We start from the raw sequence: 21047 nt of genomic DNA on the forward strand, positions 1-21047 counted from the left end.
CCAGCTGTGTCACCAGGAGAACACTGCCCTGTATCTCTGCTCTTGTTTCCCTTCCCAGTTCTCAGCATCCTGTGTTCTACCTGGACCCTTCTGGTACAACCTTTTTCTTCCTGGGCATTCTGATGCTGTGATCCCCCAAATACATGGGGTCAAGCCTATTCTGGCTGACAGATAAGATCCCAAGGTCAACTGTGAGTGGTGCAGAGGGACATGCATACAATATAACTTCCTTGGTCATTTGACACCCTGAAGTCCGCTTTCCAAGAGGGGAAAAAAAGGATCTAGGCACAGGGAATTCCAAGTTCAACACTCCTGTTCTGTTTGCAGACAAGGATTGAACTTTGGAGAAGGAAATCGACTTGTCCAAGGTGACTTGGCATATAGGTTTCAGGGCTTAAGGAAATTCTGATTCCCAGATCTTATTAAATTTGCTGTGACAGCATCCTCAGCTCTCCCATGGGCTGCAATCAGCTCTTTGCAGACAGCATGTGGTTTGGGGTCATCTCTAACCCTCAGGTCGGAGCAAGGGGTTCAGCCTAGGACAGCGGCTCGACACACATTACTTAGGTCTGATATGCACCTGTCTCTTTGCAAAAAAATGCATATTTCAGACACAAACACATTTCCTGGAACTCAAAGGGATAATTTCAGGACTCTGAAGATCAGCTCTGAGGTCTTTTCTGCCTGTAACATGAAGTAGATGTGGAAACGGATTGCACAACAGTGAGAGATGCCATGTCACATTGACAACAGCCAGAGATGCCATGTCACATTGACAACAACAGCCAGAGATGCCATGTCACATTGACAACAGCCAGAGATGCCATGTCACATTGACAACAGCCAGAGATGTCATGTCACATTGACAACAGCCAGAGATGCCATGTCACATTGACAACAGCCAGAGATGTCATGTCACATTGACAACAGCCAGAGATGCCATGTCCTGTTGCCATGCTAATTTTCTTCCTGACTATCTGTGACTCTGTGCTCACACAATGACAACTAATGCCAGAGACCATGGCCTGCAGGTCCTGCCTTGGGGACTTTGTACGAGGTCCTACCAAGTCCTACATCAGCCCTGCCGGGCAGGGCTTGCCAGTCCCTCTCTACAGGTGGGAACTAAGCTATGGGAAATTTGAAGGTCAGCCCAAGGTCACACAGCTTGTGAGTGATGGAGCGGCCTCGTCTGCCTAAGCCCAGCTACGCTGGCCTGGGGATAGCCAATTAACTGACAAGTGGCTCTGTGCTGGGCATCCAAGTGTGGATGTCTTCCATCTTGTCCCCAGCACCGTGTCTCTACAGGTGTAGAGAGACAGGCTTAGCAAGGCAAGGTGAATTTTCCAGGCACCCCACACCCTGCCAGAGAGAGACAGAGCCCAGAGCCAAAGGCAAGGTGTCTGAAAGCAGCTTTGGGGGATATTCTGCATGCCTGACTTTGAGAAAATTGCTTAGAAAACTTTTAATTTTTCTTAGCAGATAACAGTGCTTGCCGCCAAGCCTGACAACCTGAGTTCTATTCCCAGGATCCATACAGTGGAAAGGAGAGAACAAATTTACACAAGTTGTCCTCTCGGCTTCACACACAACCTCCCTCCCCCCATACACGAAATAAACAGATGAAAATTTAATTTGCATTTTTTTTTAAAAGAAGGAGCTTTTTGTTTGTTTGCCTTTTAAATTTGTGAACCAAGGCCTGGGAGTGCAGGTTAAAGCAACAGGGGGCTTTGTGGAACACGAGTGAGGTCCTGGGGATTAACATTTGATGCACTCCATATGACAGAAAACATCCCTTTTGACTCGTTTAAATTAAATGTTGCCACATTTAGTGATATCAGAGATATTCTTTGCTGTGTAGCCATCAGCACCACCCACCTCCAGAGCCTTTCCTCTTTCCAAATGGAGACACAAGCCCCTGCTTCCCCTCTCTGCAGCTCCTGTCCCACCTTCGTGGGACTTCTCCTCCACAGATGATCCAGCATTTGCTGTATTTCACTTAGCATAGTGCCTTCTGGGTTCTCTATGTGAACCCTGTGTCTGAACATCCTTCTGCTTGGAGACTGATGGACATTCCATGGTGACAGAGGATACACTGGCCATCACTGTCTATTTACTGTAAGGAATGTCTTTGAGAACATTCAGATACTTGGGCAATTTGGTATTTTGTTCATTTTCTTTCCTGAACCCAAGCCTCTCGCGTGCGTGCGTGCGTGCGTGCGTGCGTGTGTGTGTGTGTGTGTGTGCTGGAGGGGTTATCTCTATTCACCTGTGGCTAGACACTAGAGAAACCAACTTCACCCCTGCCCTCACAATATGAGATGGTCAAGTAAGTCCCCCCCGCTTGTTCCCTTAGGTTCCCATGACATCCCCCCCCACCCCATTTGTCACCACTGAGAGACACCTGACTTCTCATGATGTCTTTGTCACTCTGGTCACTATGCACATCTCCTTCCAAAATCTCCTTCTCTACACATCCAAAGAACACAGCCCATCTTTACGCCTCTGGCTTTACCCTGCCGCCATCACTCCGTCATTCCTATCAAAAACTTGTTCAGTTGACTTCTTCTTAGACTGATGTCCCCTAAGTGCTTTGCTGGCACCCTGCTTCCTCAGGACCCCAGGGACTTCTCCTCGATCCATTTTTAACAATGTACTCTCATTCCTTGGTATTCATGGGGATGTGGTCCAGGATCAGTGGTGGGGAGCCTCAAGCCCGGATCATCCAGGTCCCTTATGGAACATGGTGTGACATTTGCAGAGAACCTGCTCACATCCTCTCGGATATATGGGGTCCTCTCCAGATCCCAATACCAAACGGAATACAGATGCTATAGAGAGAACTGATACACTGCCTTGTTTAGGAAATGGCTGCAAGCAAAATGTCTGCACATGGTCAGTGCAGATACAGCATTTTCTAGTGTTTCCACTGTGTGGTTGGTTGCACTGAGAGATGCCGAACCTGGGAGTGCGAGGCTGACTGCTTCAGTTCTACACATTCATTTTATTTTTCATCCATCTCCCATCCTTTCCCTCCACACCCTCTATAGAGAACACCAGTTCCCAGGGCAGGGGTTGATGGTGTTCTGTGCCTACCTTCTCCTCAGCTTCCACACACAGGAATACCCATACGCCCCTGTGCAGAATGCAGCTCTGTGTGCATGACCATCACATGGACTAATAGTCTGAGACTGCTAGCAAGCCCCAAGTTAAGTGCTTTCTTTCATAAAATGTTTTGGCCACGGTGTCTCTTTGCAGCAATAGAACAGTAAGTAAGATACTGGGTCAGCACTCAGGTGCAAGGGATAGAGGAGGGGAATCTTGGGATCATGAGATCCGAGGAGAACCAGCTTCCTCTCCTTTAGAAGTCTTTCCGTCATTTGTCTCCTCTGGGAGCTGGACCGACCAGTGTCAGCCCCAGAGAGAGTTCCTGCCCTTTCATGTCTTAGCCATCACATTTTGGCAGCATGCCCCGGGAGCACAGGAAACATCCAAGTCCCCTGTCTTCCCAGAGTCCACTCTATTTTTAATTATCGTATCATGAGGTTGAGAACATCCCGGGACCATGGGATCCAGCTGTACCCATTGCTTGTTTTTTTATGCCTGAAAACACAGGTTCAGAGAGACTGACTGACTTGTTCATATCACAAAACTTCAGAGGAATTTCACTCTTTCCTTAACCCACAATCTCTCTTCTCTCTAGTGGGACCTAAAGGAGCCTGGAGCTTTAGTCTAAATTCTTGTCCTGGCTAATGGAACCACTGAAGAGAAACTCAGTGGAGTCTGAATACTTTCCAGTCAGCAGCATCCAGGTGGTTTCAGATGTTAGAGTCCAGGTGGGTGGGGCATCTTCTCTGCCTCCCACGCAGAGGAAGCAGATGAGACCCCAGCTCTCTTGCACTCATTGTCCTCTAGAGGGAAAAAAAACCATGAGCAGAGGGGTGACGGCAATCTGCCTCAGTCTCTGCGAGGTTCCACGGAGGGGGGGGACACTTTTGTCTCCCTAGAAGTGATGGTCATCTATGTGGGCACAGGAGCTCCGTACACACTGTAGACTTAGTGGGTGGACGGGCAGAGCCAACGGCGGGGTGAAGCTGAGCTGGGATCTGGGCTTGTGGAAGTCAGGAAGGCCGGTAAGGGGTGGCCTGATTGGAAAAGGACTCTGGTCCCTATCTCTTGGAAGGGAGCCATGAGTCTTCTACAACCTCCAACCGATGAATGCACAAGTTCATTCCCAGAGGAAATCATTACTCCTAATTATTATTATTAGGCATAATGACTAATTAGTAAAAATAGCTACCATTTACACAGTGCCAACTTATTCCTGCTTCTTAACGTGCATTTTTCCCTCTATTTTATTCTTTCAGGCTTATTTTCTATCTTCCTAATTATAAAGTCAATATGTGCTCAAGGAAAAAATATCAAAAAGATCTCCAAAAGAAGAAACAAAAGGGGCGAAAATATTCAGCATTTGGCTCACAGTAAAATATTGGAGGAGTCATTAGCATGCTGCTTGCTTCCCAGCCTTCCTGTTCCATTCTTCCTTGTGTGTGTGTGTGTGTGTGTGTGTGTGTGAGAGAGAGAGAGAGAGAGAGAGAGAGAGAGAGAGAGAGAGAGGCAGACAGACAGACAGACAGACAAACAGACAGAAATTTAGCGTAAATGGTGAGCCTGAGGATCCAAAGTCACACATCAGGAAAATGGGTGAACAGAAATTCTTATCCAGACCTTTCCTTTTCTTCCATGTTCACATTTCTCTGCCTACACCAAGGGTGAATTGGGGAGTTGTTTGTCTGGAGGTATACGTAGCCTAGGCTAGCCTCCTAAGTGTTGGGATTACAAGGATTGTACCACTGCCCATGGCTTATGTGGGGATGGCTTTCTTTGCCTTTTGCTATGTTCCCTGTCCATTTCCCTGTTCCACACCCTGATGAAGGAAGCAATGTCAGTAAAGAGACCAGTAGCCCCACTATGTGCACTTGACTAGTCAGTACCTGACTATGGAAAGCGAGGAACCCTTATGCTTCCATGAAGACATTCTGTCAGAAACTGGAGGAATTCTGTGTTTTCTGTCCATATAGATATCTGGAAAGCTGAAATCAGAAAGCACAAGGAACTCTTTTTTTGCAGGCTGTTTTGCATGAGACAGTTAAAGTAAGTTCTACAGAGATCCTGCGGAATGGCTGAGAGCTCATCCATGGCCCATTCTGCATGCCCAGAGGGGCTGGAGTGGGAGTGGGTAGGAAGGACCCAGAGTCCACTTCCTGCCAAATGTTTGAACAGAACCAAAGGCACTTAGTGTCTTTATTCCACAGACAGAGAAATTGGTGAGGTGGCTTATGTGACAAGCACTGCCACATAAGGGGATGCAAAACAAACATCACCGTGTTCCCTTCCTAATGGGAGCTCACAGTGGGGCAGAAAGGGTCTCAGCAGAGCTGTTCCATAAGGTAGGGTGCAGTCAGAGAGGATGTGGGGCAGGGGGTTGAGCTCACCCACAAACTGGAAATAAACAAACCCCTCTCAAGATCAGATCCTTACAAACCTCTCCACATGAGGATGCAGGTGAGAGAAAAGTTACAGTCAGGATGGGGAGGGGCCAACTGTTTTGCTTTTAACTAAAGTCCTATGTTCATAGAAATACATTCATAAAGACAGAGGGGAAGGCAAGCTGTCTCTCCTCCCTGACACAAACCATGCTCTCCTTACTTGCTCTATATCTTGACTATTTTTCCCTCTGTTTTCTCCTTCCTCGTCACCACTGCCACTAGATTGAATAACCTGAGATTGGGGGTTGTGCACTGTTCATCCCCAGCTGCTTTTGGGTAAGGTGCACCTCAGATACTCGGTATCTCCTGGGTAAATGAATGACGCAATGGGGATTTGAAACACCACTCTGGCTGTTATATTGGACCTTGTTTGGGTCTGTAGACAACTGTCTATAGAACAAATGGAGACACTATTTCTTCATGTTACAGGGTGAGAAACAGAAGCCAATAGGTGCTTTGAAGGGCACTTGGCATGGGGGAGTTGATTCCAGAATAGCCACTTTTGGCAGCACAGTGACCCTGAAGTCAGTGTCTAGCCAGGGCCTCTTGCATCTGTTGCTCTGAGTCTCCAAGAGTCTTCACTAAGATGAGTTTGTGGGAGATACGATTCTATGTCACTCCTCTGAGCATTTGAAGCTATTCCTGCTGGATTCTGTTGTCACGGTTCAGATGGCCTGGCTGCCTAATTCTCCCTCTGCTGCCATGCATGCTGTCCTTCTGTGTCTTTTGGTATTTTCGTACCTTGCTCTTTCTAATGTTTCTGCCTGTGGCTAGTTCTCACATGGTAGCCCGAGCTCCATTGGAACTCACTACTTACACCAAAGCAGCCCTCAATTCACAGAAATCCTCCTGCCTCAGCAGGGAGGCTGAGTCATGATCCCCAGTCATTTATTTATATTCTTTTATTATATTTTCTTGGGACTCTGTGGGCTTTCTGATCATTTTGCCATTTGTTTCTAAGTTTCATTGGCAGATTCTCATCCATACTTCTGAAGTCTTCTGCTGCCGTTCTTTGTCCCTCTGTGTCCTGGCTCCCTTGCTGAGGGTACTTCCTTTCCCATTCACTGTTTTCATGAGATTCTTAGTAACTTCTGCAATGTGTTCTTTGATTTCTCCTCACTTGGTCTAAAACGTTAATTTGTCTGTCCCCTGAACTCCTATCTTAATAATACTAGTTTTTATTTCTAAAGGTCTGATTGCTTTTTATAAAATCTGACTTACTTGTGTATTTTGTTGTTTGTTTGTTTGCTTTGATTTTATTTTTTTCCAAGCTTGACAACCTGATTTTTTTATTCCTTTAAAGACATTAAGTGTATTTATTCAGTGGTCTGTATGCAATAATTTTAATTTTCATAGCCATTGTGCGGCTGCTTCTCAGCTTTGTCATTTCCCCTTAGTCTTCCTCATTCTGGCCTGCTCTCCTGAGGGTTGTAAGAAACTCCTTTCCGTTTCGGACCTGCCTTCCTTGGAGCATCACTGGTTTAGACCGCCTGAGTTCCAGATAGGGTTAGTCCCACCCGTCATATTGCTGGAAATACCAGTGATGAACCATGAATGTCCTGTTTCTCAAGATGCACATATAATGTGAATTCTGATTCCCAAACTCCCATGAAGAGGGGTTTATGGATTCTTAAGGAGGTAGACATCCCTTCTTGTTCCAGGGCCAGAACATGCCTGGCAAGTGTTCCTGGCAAGTGTTCCACGGTGCAAGGTCACCACTAAAGCTGTGATCCCTCAGGGGTCTATATGGGCATCTCTGGTCTAACTCCTTAACTTCACCATTTAGATTCTCGATTTCAACTCCCAAGCTCCAGGCTGGCAGAGATATGCCCAAAGGGGCAACCTAGTCTCCATACCTGGTACTCTGCCTACTTGTTCAGACCTCTGGGGTGTTTTCTGTCCTCTTACTTGTCTTCCAGATCATCTTTACATTAAGGACTTATTTAAGCGGGCTGGAGAGATGGCTCAACAGTTAAGAGCACTGGCTGCTCTTCCAAAGTGCCCAGGTTTAAATCCCAGCACCCACATGACAGCTCACAACTGTCTATAATTCCAGTTCCAGGGACCCAACTTTCACATAGACATACAGGGGGGCAGAACACCAATATAAAAAAAGTTTTAAAAGAAATTATTTAAAACATTATCCAGTACCAGGAGAATTCCATCAAATGTGTACTTGGTTGTATTCTTAGAAACATAATATCTAGTGTGTGGTTCAACAAAATATTACACTCATTGATTTTTTTTCTTTTGCTCTCTATAAAAACAGTCTCTGAAAGGAAAATGAAATTATGGATAAACAGATAATATGTAAAGCGTATCTATTTCTCATCCCACCACCAAAAAATAAGTCCTTATCAGTCTTGGTCTGAAACCTCCCTTTCTGTAGCAAAGTGTCCTCTTGATTTGTTCTTTGGAAGGGGTTTTCTGCATTGCTTTCCTGGGACTCAGTCCCTGCAGTTCATGGTGAACCCTACTGTGTACCCAAAGGCCCATGTGGTAAGGGCCTGGTGGTCAGACTGGTGCTGTTGGGAGCGGAAGGAGCCTTAAGGGGTGGGCCTTAGTCTTTAGGTCAGTTGACAGCCCTCAGAAGAACTCTGAAAGCCCAGCCCGCTTCTCTTCCCCTTCAGCTTCTGAGCTGAGAGATCACTTGTCTTGCTTGCTATGTACCTCCCACCAAGATATGCTTCCTTATCAGGTCAAGTCAAGCATAGACTAAAGATTTTGAGGCTGGGAGCCAAAATAAGTGTCGCTTCTGTGAGTTAATTCCCTGGGAACCTGATATGGTAGTAGAATGCCAACCCTGTTGTTATTCTTTCTAAAAGCCATTCTAAGTGACAAGAGTGCACATATGTGCTGTGGCGTGCCTCAGTAGAGATGGTATTTGGATAAAAGTAAACCTGACTCTGGGTCGTTACTTCTTTGTTCTGAGCTATGTGTTCCCCCGCTAAGCTTCGGCAAAACTGTTGTAGTTAGGAGCCTTGGGGCAAAAGGTCTTGCTCGGGGTACGTTTTGATTATCCATACCTCGGGAGGATGTCTTTTTATCTATATGCTGTTTCGTGCCTAATCTGTTTAGCCTAGGCTTTCTTTTTTCATTTTTTTTAAAAAACAGGATCTTTCTTCATGGCCTTGGTAGTCCTGGAATTTGCTCTGTAGACTGGATTAGCCTTGAACCTGGAGATCCACCTGCCTCTGCCTGGAGTTTCAATTAAGTTGTTTGCAATGGTCCACACTTGAATGCTGTTTGGTTTGCCTCACACGCCTTTCCTGCTTTTCTGAGCATGAGGAAGTCATTAGTTAGTCCTCTGTGCACCAGATTTCAGCTGGGTCCATGTGCTTCTTCTCTGAACAGGTAGGAGCTGAGAGCCGACTTTAGGCCCCAGGGCAGACTAGCAGTGGGTTATAAGCCATGGAAGCCATTCTCTTTGGACCTCATTGTCTGTGATAGACTACCTATACATAGGCTGAGTCTGGAGCCTCCCCAGCTCTGGTGTGTAGGGAACATGTTCTTAATCCGGGTTAAAAGGGTTAGTAAGGAATGCCTGTGCATATCACAGTCCTCTGAGACTCCTCTGGTTCAGGATGGGCTCAGCTGCTTAGAAGATTTGGAGGCTGCTGGAGCCACAGTGCCCTCAGCAGCAGCTCAGAGACACGATCAAATACAAGGGTGGTAATAATGGGAGAGGGTGCACAGAGTTTCCTGGACATGAACCCATGCTGCATGCTTCACACATGTCATTTGAAGGCACTTAGCCCTGCGAGGTTAAGTTGGTCATCATCTTATGTTATAGATAAGGAAACCAAGAGCTAAGGATATTCACTTGCCAACATCCTATAAGAAGCAGAGGGCAGAACTCAGAACCCAGGTCTCTTGCTCCTTCCACACCACAGCTTTACCCTGGGAGGTTAGATGAGAGCAGCACTCTGTGAGGACGCCAAGATGCTTTGTTAAGTCTTCAGCAGTCCCAGCTATGGACTATGGAGAGCTGCCACTGTAGTGGCAAAGTTTGAAGACGTCAGTGGAAACAGCACCCACTTGCACAACTCGGGATCATCAATGTTCTATCATGGAAGGTGGAAGGGCTCGTAAGGCCCCATCCCTCACAGAGGAGCTACTGATAGCTGAGGATTGCAGGGAAAGGGAGTCAAAGCCCTGGTGCTATAGCCATTGGTACATTGCCTCTACTCAATCAAATAATCTTCCAACCACGCTCATGTAGGCACCCTAATTAAACTCAGAGGCTTGAGCACACATGAGCACACACGTGTGACACACACACACACACACACACACACACACAAAGCCATAAAAGTAGAATGGAAGAAGAGGGAATTTGGTGGGACAGGAAATAAAAGAGAATTAACGGAAAGGACTTCAGTGAAAGAATTCGTATATAATATGAATATATGTATTCACATATATAATTATACATACACTTGAAATTCTGAAAGAATAAATATGTTTTTTTTAAAGATTATGTACTTCAAAGGAAAAGAAAACAATATCCACATTGGAGCCCAAACAGTTCAACTCCAATACTATCCCTCAGGTGCTACGCAATTGCATGTAAGTCATGTGTTTCTTCTGAGTCTTTGGTTTTGTTTTTAATTTTTAAATTGGGGATAATTTTGCCTTTTCAGAGTCATTGTGAGATTTAACTGAGACTGTGTAAAAATACAGATATTCACCTATGCATGTAACATGGCACAGCTCGCCTGTGATCCCAGCATCTTGGGTAGCCGAGGGGTCAAAGCCTGCCTTGGCTACAGATTGAGTCTAACTCCAGGTGATGTAATGTAACAAGATCCCATTTTAAACTCTGCTTTTAGCTTTTAAAGGGATTGGCTCCAGCTCAGTGACAAAGATCGTGTCTGGCATACCCGAGGCCCTATGTCCAGCCTGCAGGGCCCTGTCTGCAGAAGAACATGCATTGCATGCTACTGTTACACATACCAAGTTTAGACATTCTTTTCACAAACTGCTTTTAAGCCGTCACTGTGGACAGACACATGCATTCCCCCATCTAGGTGCACACAGTGGCGGGCGCAGGCAGTCCCCAGGCTGTCCAGACATACTGTGCTATACTTCATGTATCCATCATGAAAAATAGCTTTGCTGGCAAGGTTGAGAGGATTAGGTGAATGTAAAGCATTCAGACGAACTCCTGGGCTGTATTTTTCCCTGTGCACATTGAACACAATGACATCTATCCTGTCGTTCTGTCTTGCGGGGCCCTGCCTGTGGGTTTTTCCATGCTAGCATGGGGATGTCAAGCATGATGTGGGTCAAATATAAGTGCCGACTCAGCTTCACATGGGGATGGAGTCTGACCAGGAAACTTCAACTTCTTTCCTTCTCGCTCTCTGGTCTTGCTTCCCTTAGAAAATAGCCTCTAATCTTTGGAGATGATTCAAACAGCAGACAACAGTTCCACACTAATGCTAGCCCAGTGAACATTAACAGCTGCTTGGTTGTCGTTTCCACATCATTGTCATGTATGTAGTGCATTGTCCATCTAGTGTTAAACCATATACCCCTTTCAGACTGGGTCCTAAAGATACACCTACAACCTCCAGCAATCTACTCAGCCCTGTCCAAGCCCTGAGCTGCTTCTAGCCCAGCACCCCATTCTCCTTAGAACTGCTGTTATCCTTCTGCCTCAAGCCTGGAATCCTGGCACCTAACAGAAACCCTCAAATACAGCCAATGCATGTTCGTGCTGACCACGTGTTCACAGGGGCTGGCCAGTTCCATCACAGTGACCTTTGTCCTTGATGTCTGCTTGAAACTGTTTCCTACATGGACACCCTGACTATGATCTCTGCACATCTGTCTGGGCCCTGTCAACTCTGTGCTTCCTTCTTCCATGTGGACAGTGGATTCAAGTCCCTGTAGCTTCCTAGATAGTCCTCAGATGAGTGTAGCTGTGAACAACTTGAGCCCCTGGGATCATGAGGCCACTGGCGCCTGTCTATCAGGCTTGACCAAGGCCTGACCTTCTATGTCTGTCCCTCCTCCTATATTGGGGATCACAGTTCTGTACTCAGATCCATGGTTTGTCATGGGATTTTACTTTTAAAGACTATGGCGACCTTTGGTGCCATGCTCCTTGGACCCTTGAAGTTCACATCTTGCTGGCCTGTGCTGTACCCAAAGGCATGACCTGAATTATGAAAGGTCTCCTATCTATGTTTTAAACACCGTACTTCTTGTAGTCTTTCTTCTGTGGCTGCATCTTCACACAGTTAAAAATCACAGTATATAATACATACCAGCTTGCAGTTTGCCTTACATTTTACATTGTGCTATAAGCATTTTAGACATCCTTCCAAGGAAGAATGTCCCTTAGGCTGTCACGTATTAAGACAGCTTCCAATTTTTCCTATTTGGATAAACTACCTTATGCAAACTGTTGTTCTCTACTTGGGGATATCTTTAGAACAAACTCCCAGAAGTGATATTTCTAAGTCAGCAGATCTCTGAGGCCCTAGACACATATTACCTGGCTCCATCCAGGAACTGTATGTTGCTGAGGAATGAACTCACAGGCTCCCACCTACAATCCTTTGTTTGCCATTAAGTTGACGACAGTGATCACAAAAAAGTAGCACGACACAGTTTGCTATTAATTTCAACATTAAGAATTAAGACTGTCTCACACAGAAGCATGTGAAACTGAAAGTCACGCGATTAAGCAATATTTCCAAATGACCCCAATCACTTCCTGATAATAAAAAAGTCACTGAGATTTGTATCTCTAATTATTTTTGTGGACTCTTCTCTCAAACTATGAACTTCAAGGTGAGTCAGCAGACTGAGCAGTCGGGCCTGGAGATGGGGGACCCTATTTCTGAGTTTCTTATATAGAATGTGAACCCAAGACTTCGGCTGCTCAGAATCCCATTTATGCAATAAATTTTTAAAAAATGTCTATATTCTCCGTGATCCTTCCTCGATCTGTGCAGGCAGAATTAATCACTCTCCATCCCACAGCTGATTGCTGGGGCCTCATTTAACACTTACTTTGTTCTTGGTCAAATTTCAGTTCTTTGTTCAAATGCCTCCCCAAGCTGGGGGCTCCTGGAGGGTACAACACCAAGGCTCTTTGACATAGCACAACCATCAATGCCGACCTGGCGATCATAGATGTGTGGGGAAAGCTTGCCAGTTTGACAGTGTGAGCCTGAGGTTGGTGCTTTGGGGATCTAGTGTGGCATCGAAGAGGAGGAGGAGACCCTACACTAGGCCAGAGAGTGCTCCCAGAACAACAGTGACAAAGAAGGGCATCTAAAATGTCAGGGCTTGGTTGGTAAGATGCTCAGTGAGAAAGGGTGCTCGCCTCCAGGCCTGTTGACCTGAGTTCGATCCTCAAACCCCACACGGTGGAAGGACTAACTTCCAAAAGTTGCCCTTGAACCTCTGCTTATGTCTGTCTGTCACTTCAGAGATTCTTCTGGAATGTCTTTTGAGTTCAGGCATGGTGATGCATGGTGGAATGCACCTCACTCTCTACCTTCCTGGGGTTTAGAACATCCCAATAAAGCACAGACATTCCAATGAGTATCTATATACAAGGGGGAGAGGAGTATGCAAACCACAGGAGACAGGCTAAAGGTATCTATCTTCCTCTTGTGCAGGACTTTTCTCAGGCAGCCACCAGTCTCCTGCAGCTGTTTCCATTTGGTAGCAACCTTCTGAGGATACATGATCTAGACATCTGAAATCTGCTAAGTCTTACTGCAGATTTCCCTGGGGACTCTCACATATGTAGTGTCTTGCTGTAGAAACATGACTTCTAAGTGAGCAAATACTTGAAAATGTGTTACATATAATTGGGGAAAATAGCTAGGACCTAAAGACAAAGATTCATTAGAAGTGGCTCATTAGGAGATGACTAAGGGGTCAAAGACCTGCAGCACAAGCATTAAGACTTGAGTCTGGATTCCCAGAAACCCACACAAAATACCAGGTGGGCATGAGGCAGCCAGTCTGAAATCCTGGCACTGGAGGGTAGGATTGAAGATCCACACAGCAAGCTGAGTATCCAGTTCAGCCTCAGCGGTGAGCACTGGTATTAACTGAGAGGCCCTGGCTCAGTGGATAAGGTGGAAACGCATGCCCACACATGTGCATGTAAAACATGTAAAATACGCACATACACAAATGGAAGAGAGTCACTAAGGAGAAGCATTGAGTAGTGAACTCCCAGGGGTACAGTATAGCACCAGACCTTGTGGTGGTTTGAATAGGCTTGGCCCATGGGAAGTGGCACTATTAGGGGTGGACCTGTTGGAGGAAGTGTGTCACTGTCTAGGTGGGCTCTGAGGGCACCTAGTGCCCAAGCTCTGCCCAGTATGGGAGGGAGTCCCCCTCTAGCCTGCAGAAGGTAATCTCTCCAACTGGCTGCCTTCGGATCAAGATGTAGAACTCTCAGCTCCTTCTTCAGCTCCATGTCTGCCTGGATGCTGCCATGCTTCTTGCCATGGATAATGAAATGACTGACCCTCTGAACATGTAAGCCAGCTCCAATTAAGTGTTGTCCTATAAGAGTTGCCCTGGTCTTGGTGTCTCTTCATAGCAGTAAAATACAAACCAAGACACACCCCTGTTCTCTTTTATAATGTGTGTGAGCAGGGGACAGTGGATCAGAGAGTAGAGGGTCTCCACATAATGTCTTCTCAGGTCTCACTTTTATATCCAGATTAGAAAACTTGGTTGGGCCTGGCCCACCACACAGAATAAGTAGTTCTTATGAAAGACCCCACCATATGCCAATGTCACATAAGCAATGGGTGGGGATTCTTCTTCCCATCCCAACATCATTGGGGATTCACTAAAGACTGAAGTAACTAATAATGTCCTTTTCCCATTGTGGAGAGCACAAAACTCAAGATGGCTCCTGGCTGGGTGCCAGACGCCCCTGGCGTGTTGGTTCACCATTTCAGGAAGCCTGGGTGGCATGTAGGCTAGGCTTTACTGCGCATGCATTTTGCTTGTTCATCAGGTAAGATCGGGCCATGTGACGTATGTGCTCAGCACCAATCGAGAATGACTTCGTGGCAGGTTCTGATTGGAGAGGACACAGAGATTTAAGGGCTGGGAGCTAGAGCTCAGGGGCTTTTTGTGGTACTTCAAGGTTCCTGAATAAACCGTGTTGGGAAGAAGATCCTGTGTCAGTTGTCTTCTGTCTGCTGGTTGGTTCAGGAGGCGACATCCCATTCTGTGGTATCTTTCTCTTCTTATTGCTTCATTTGCTTCTCCATTCTTCAACTAGTAAGAGCGTTTATTGTGAGAGCAGGCAGCCACGCTGCCCATCTTCTAGGAGCTGTGTTGTAAGCCTGTCACCTCAGCTGTCTTGTGTCTATGTGTCATCACGTTGTCTTCTTTTTATAGGTCTCTGTGTGCCCGCTTTCTCCTCTTACAAGGACACCAGTCATGACAAGGACACTGCATTAGGATCCACTTGAAGGACTTTATTTTTAACTCAATTACCCCAATAAAGACCCTATCTCCAAATAAGACCACAATCGGAGTTGCTTGAAGTTAGGATTAAATATGAATTTAAAGGCAGAGACAACATAATTCAACTCATAGCATTCATCCATCCATCCATTCATTCATTCATTCTCCCAATTATAATGGAGAACAGAATTTCTGGACATTGATTTGGGTAGAGACAAAGTAGATCAGACAACTATGGTCACAGAAGACTTCATGTCTGAAGGCAGTGTTACCAGGCAAATCACTTGACACAACACAAATATAAGCCAGGATGGCTCACAGGGAGTATTATGGAAAGGTTTCCCTGAGGAAATGAGAGCCGTGTGACAGGCAGGTGGGAAGACAGGAATGCACAGACTCCAGGCAAAGGACCCCGCAAAAGTGAACTGAGAGGGGTGCAGGAGGAAAGGTGTGTTTTAGAAGTTCAGGTGACAGGGATGGAGCCTAAGGCGTGTGGAAGAGCAAAGGGAACAGAGAGGAGGGTCCCGGCAGACACTGTAAACCCCACAGGAGCAGAGACATAGCGTGTCTCAGAACTCATGTACCCAAGAACCTCCCCTTCTGTGTGGAACAGTCTGAAGAACCAGGAAGCCAGAGAGAGTCTAGACATGGAAGCTCACCCACTAAAGTCAAAGTCCACATGGGAACAAGGGACACCAACAGCTTCTCACAAACCCCTCTCCCACTCACTTTACCACACCTCTACTAAGTGTACTGAATTGGCTTTCAGATCAATGTGTTAGTGAGGGATACACTGAAAATTAGAAAGGGGGGATGAGATGTCACAGGCACATGATTTACAGAGAAGGAAGGAACAGCTACTAACCAGAAAGCAAAGAAGTAAGTAGAAAATAACCACCGAAAAGTCACGCTCTTCGAAGACCCTGATGGAGAGCAGTCCCAAACCGGGTTGCAGGTTGTGGAATTGTCATTCAGATAAAAAGCATCAAGATGGGTGTGGTGGCATACACCTGCCCTCCCAGTGCTGAGAAGATGGGTGTTGAGGGTGGGATGGAGCCCAGCCTGGATTGCATGGGAAACCTCTGAAAGAAGGGGCAGGGAAGGGAGGAAGGGAGGAAGAATGGAAGGGAAAGGACGGGAAGGAGAGAGTAACAAACTCATGGAATGAATAAATCTAATAAGTAAAGATGCTTAGACACTTACACACAAGATCATTTAGAAACAGAAAATCCAAATGCTCTCAGGGGTCTTTAACAATCAAAGGCTCACCATGATGCTAAGAGCCAGTCTTGACCAAACTGAAAGTGTTCATGGATTTGTAGTTGACTGTTGGAAGGTGCTATAGAAATTACTTAGACCCAACTGCCTTTTGAGGTCTAAAAAAAAAAAAAAGAATCTCAATGTGGGGAAGGGACTTTCCCAGAACCATAGGAAATGAGAGGATCAGAGCCAACGAGCTGGGTCCTCTGGGCTACCCCTGCTGGATCAACCAAGACAGGAGTCCTGTGTAAAGGATGCTCTGGGATGGCAGGCTTGGAGGTTGGTCTAAAGTACAGCCCGAGATGGTTCCAAACACTAAGCTCTAGGTCATGCCTCATCCTAGCGTGTGCGATCCCAGGGGTATATGACCATACCCGATTTGTGTAATCATACCCACTTGAATAATTGCTCTACAAGCCAGTTGGGGATTGCTCTGTGATGCACTGCTGCCTGGGGCAGTGAGAAGAGAGGAAGAGACATGTCAGGTCCTGGTTGCTAGCAATGACCTCTGGCAGCACCCCAGAGTCCTTTGCTACCAGTCCAACAGCCAATGAGATTTCCTAAGAGAGACTCTGAGAGGAGCTGTACAGTAAGCAATACAGACAGGATTCTTTCCATGTGCGTGCAAGGCCTCAGAGGGGGCTGGCTACATTGCCTACACAATAGAAATTTCAGATACAAAATCAGAACCACATGGTGTCTTTGCAGGCGCTGAACCTCACTCATAGCAGGTGTCCTGGGGCAGGGGTAGCAGTTGGGGGACAACACTTAGCTATTTGGTTTCTGCAAATGCAATTTGGTAAGCCTCTTGTATCACGGCTTTCTCTTGTTGGGTACATCTGGTATTAAGCTCTCACTGGGGCTTATCTATGGCAAGCTTCCAAACACTTCTCTGTAACATTCTGCCACCCTGTATGTTGTAGAGGCTTTAGAACTTTCCAGAGCCTTCATGGCTTCCTGTCAGCTGAGTAGCAGTTCAGAAAGCGGTGCTGCCTTCAGCGTGACTTCAGATGAGAGACCAGCCCCAGCCACTTTCTTTAGCATACATTTGTCCTGGCCACAAAGGGATGAGGGCCCCTGGAGAGTGACACTGAACTGTCAAGATAGTTAGAAATGATTGAGGAAAGCATCTTTTCTATCCCCCCTTTTCTTAAGTAATGCTTGCTTCCTAAGTATTCTAATTATTTTCCCTTATAAATGAACATGTTTTAGGTCACATAGGAAAGAGCCTAGACATCTTTGAATGTCTCAGACGTAATCACTGTTTTGATTAATGAGGCAACTTTACAATAGGAAAAAGGCAGACGACCAAATAAAACTCTGGCTGGAGCATCTTGGTATTTCTGAAGAGTGTGTTCCAGAGTTGGTGGAGATCCCGAAATAGTCACATGGGGCTGTATTTTGTAATGAGTAGGGGAGCAGGTTTTGAAACCAAAAGATAGGTCCTAATTGGTGTATGACAGTAGGACCCTGTGTTCTCAACTCTACCCCTAGGCTCCCCTCAGCTCTACAGCTCAGTCAAAGCAAACAATGGGATATCCTTCTGTCAGAGACATGTCTGGTCTAGGGGCATGTGGTACCAGACTCAGACTCACCGAAGAATCGTCCAGAACACTTCAGGTCATGTTTGCACACACCAGGAGATGCTCAACCGTCCAGATTCTCTTCCTGTCCCCCTCACTAGGTGACAAGACCAAGCTGCTTATGATCCTCCAGATCCCAGTTACCATGGTGTTCTCGTGTTCTTTCTGCCTTTCAGAAGCCCCCTTCTGCTCAGAACATCTTTTTCTGCCCCATAGGCCAAGCAAGCCTTGATGTCACTGAGATCTAGTTTGTGGTACCTCTTCTGGGTTCACAAGTGGTAGATAGCTAGTGAATTTCTTAACTATGTGAATACTTCAGATGGGATGAGATAAGTTCCAGGCCCCCCTGCAACTCCCTGTGACCCCCTCGATGATGTTATGGGCAAAGAGTTATTTTCTTGGTTTGATAAACTAGGGATCTGAGGCTCAGAGAAATTAATAAGATTTGCCCAAAATTACAGGAGGCAGAAAACAAAATAAAGACCCGAGATTTGAGGCTAGCTGTCTCTGCCTTCCACAGTCTTCCTACCGTGCCTTGCAGACTGGGCTGAATTCCTTCCATGTGTGTCTCTGGTAATGTTTGATAAAGACTACATCGAACTTTGACCGGTCGCCCATTCTGCACTCATCCTATCAGCCCAGGCAAACAAGCAGAAGCAGGGGAAGCTTGCCTTCCAAGGCTCCTGATGATTTATGGCGTGTGATTTTTCCTCTTTCTTATTTTTCATTGTGCTCACCACAATGTGGGTCCCAGCAGTAAGACTCTGGGAATCTTGCCTCTGAGTTCTGTTTTCCTGGACCAGTCTGACAGGTGGTGGAAGTGCTTAAGGACCAGACCTGGATGACCAAATTGTTCCTGTAAACTGTCCAGATCCCTCTGCTGGTGAGAGCACCCGGAAGTAAAGCCAAATCGCACAGTCTACCACTGTCTCCTGCACACTCATTGCTGCCACTTGTCAGAGAAAACTTACAGCAGACACTATCTCTTTGAAGGGGTTTGAATCCTAGAAAATACGAGCTAAATTTTAAATAGAATTTTAATTTTAATGAAAGCTTCGGGGAATGCTGTTTGTTTGTGTTGCTTCTCTTTCATACCTGGTGATTAAGTTAATTTATGCTTAATGGAAGAGGGTATCTCTAATCCCCAGACAGACTGCACATCTGTCTCAGACTGTGTTTCTGGAAGCCGCAAGCTGCTAGTGATGGATGTGATGAAACCAGGACACTGCTGAATTGACACCTGAAGGCTGTGCAAGGAGGACCAGGGACGGCATCATGTCTCTGCCCAGTGCTTGTGCTAAAACCAAATCAAAGTCCCGAGCATCTCAGGCTGCAGTCCCTTCAGCAGCCTGCCTCCTGCTCTTTTGTGTTATTCCCTGGATGGAGCTGTGGAAAGGAAGTTGGGCTGCAGGGTCTAGACCTGACATTAAAGCTAGCTATTCCCAAACCCCTCCCTTATCTGTGTGTGTCTGCACTCTGAGATGCTCCCACTTGCATGCACCTTCTCAGCCAGCTCTCACAAGTCTGGAGGGAGCAATTATTATCCTGCTTTACATTTTGGGAAACAAAGCCTCAAAAAGCTGAGAAAGCTTGCCTTGGAGATGCAGCTTCTAAGCACCAAAGCTAGTATTGATCCCAAGGCAGTCTGCTCTTGTTCTTTCTCCCATAATAATGGATCACACCACGTTGTCATGTGCTTCGGTAAATAAAGTTTCATTGAAACACAGCCATATATATTTAAGCATTGTCTATAGTTAAATTTCACGTTGCAATGGCTGTCTCTTTGCTTCATGGTCACAATAAAGTTTCTAGCTTTGCGGGCTTTATAAACAATAAAATGTGAAACACACACACACACACACACACACACACACACACACACACTTTCTCTCTCCTCATGCCCTTCTTCCATAATATTTCTGCCTTGTCATAGGTCTAAAAGCAATGGAGCCAGCCAATCACTTACTGAGACCTCTGAGACCAAATAAATTCTTAACTTGTCTCTTCAACTATTCTATTATAGTGACAAGCCCATGACTAACACATCATCCCCACAGTGGCTCCATCATACAAGGGACCTGAAACAGAATGTGTGACTCATTTCCTCTCTAACACGTCAATCTTCCTGTAAACGATCCCTTACTCTCAGTCATAGAGCAGACGGCTGCTGGCAGAGGCACAGGACAGGCTGAATCACACATGAGACTAAATGTTCACACACCACAGTGAAGTGAGAAACACAAAAGGTGTGTGTGTGGGTGTGTGGGTGTGTGCATGCGTGCATGCGCTTGTGTATGTGTGTGTGTGTGCGCACTGGGGTGAACATATGGAGACCATGCCTTTATGAAACCATGCTGACAATTTTAATCATGTGAAATCGCAGATATTTTGACACATGGAAGTCCCAATTTCACATTTAATTGGTGATAATTGGTGTTTAGGAATTATCATTACATGGAGACATAGAATGTTGGCAACTTTCTTTGTGTTAGCTCGTGTGTGTGTGTGTGTGTGTGTGTGTGTGTGTATGTATGTATTTATTTTCACATTTTATTGTTTATAAAACCCGAAAAGCTAGAAATTACTTATCTTCTACAAGCAGCGGCTGGCCCCAAACACCCTCATAAATTTTGGCAGTAGCTATCCAAATTTAAAATCGCCTATTGTTTGACCCAGCAGTCTTACTCTAAGGATCTAGCCTGCAGATGGGTAGGCACCTGGGTCTTCCTGGCAGCATGCACAAAATGTGGGACAGTGGAACTTACTGACATTCCCGTAATCAAGGGTTTGGTTATGGAAGAGAATGAGAGGTCCCCACACTGGGATAGTAAACAGGCCAGAGAAGGAGCAGAGACCAGCTCTGGATCTGCTCAGGTGGAGACATGCCCCGACTGTCCTGGAGAACATAAAGCTCAAGTGTGAGAACGACAGACATACCGTTCAGTAAAGAGTGGGCTCCTGCGTGTCTTTACAGGTTTAAGTACTAAAATAAAAGGCTTGGGAAGCAGCCAGCAAGCAGTGACAGTGGGCTCACTGGGAAGTGGGGGCTGGGATGACTTACACATAAACTATAGAGCTGATGAGATGCTCAGGGGACAGAGGGCCTGCCTGGCTGAGGAGGCCCAGAGTCTGAGCCCTGGCACCACATACACCAGGTAAGCCATGCACTGGTAATCCCAGTGTGAGGAGAGCC

At 46.1% G+C, this 21047-nt stretch overlaps 1 protein-coding gene across 5 annotated transcripts in view; it reads right to left on the bottom strand.

The window, feature by feature from the left end:
- The window catches only part of Ttll11 (tubulin tyrosine ligase like 11), a 231469-nt gene that overhangs the window by 62432 nt on the left and 147990 nt on the right, over positions 1–21047 (bottom strand). For 4 of the 5 annotated variants that reach the window (XM_076928607.1, XM_076928610.1, XM_076928608.1 and 1 more), the window contains one exon: positions 4992–5090. The exons of the other annotated variant lie outside the window; for it this stretch is intronic. In XM_076928607.1, the coding sequence (XP_076784722.1) occupies positions 4992–5090 (99 nt within the window). The remainder of the gene's footprint in view (positions 1–4991; positions 5091–21047) is intronic. 5 annotated transcript variants of the gene reach the window in all.

Source organism: Arvicanthis niloticus, chromosome 2, assembly GCF_011762505.2.
Source record: "Arvicanthis niloticus isolate mArvNil1 chromosome 2, mArvNil1.pat.X, whole genome shotgun sequence".
In the NCBI taxonomy this organism is placed as follows: domain Eukaryota; kingdom Metazoa; phylum Chordata; class Mammalia; order Rodentia; family Muridae; genus Arvicanthis; species Arvicanthis niloticus.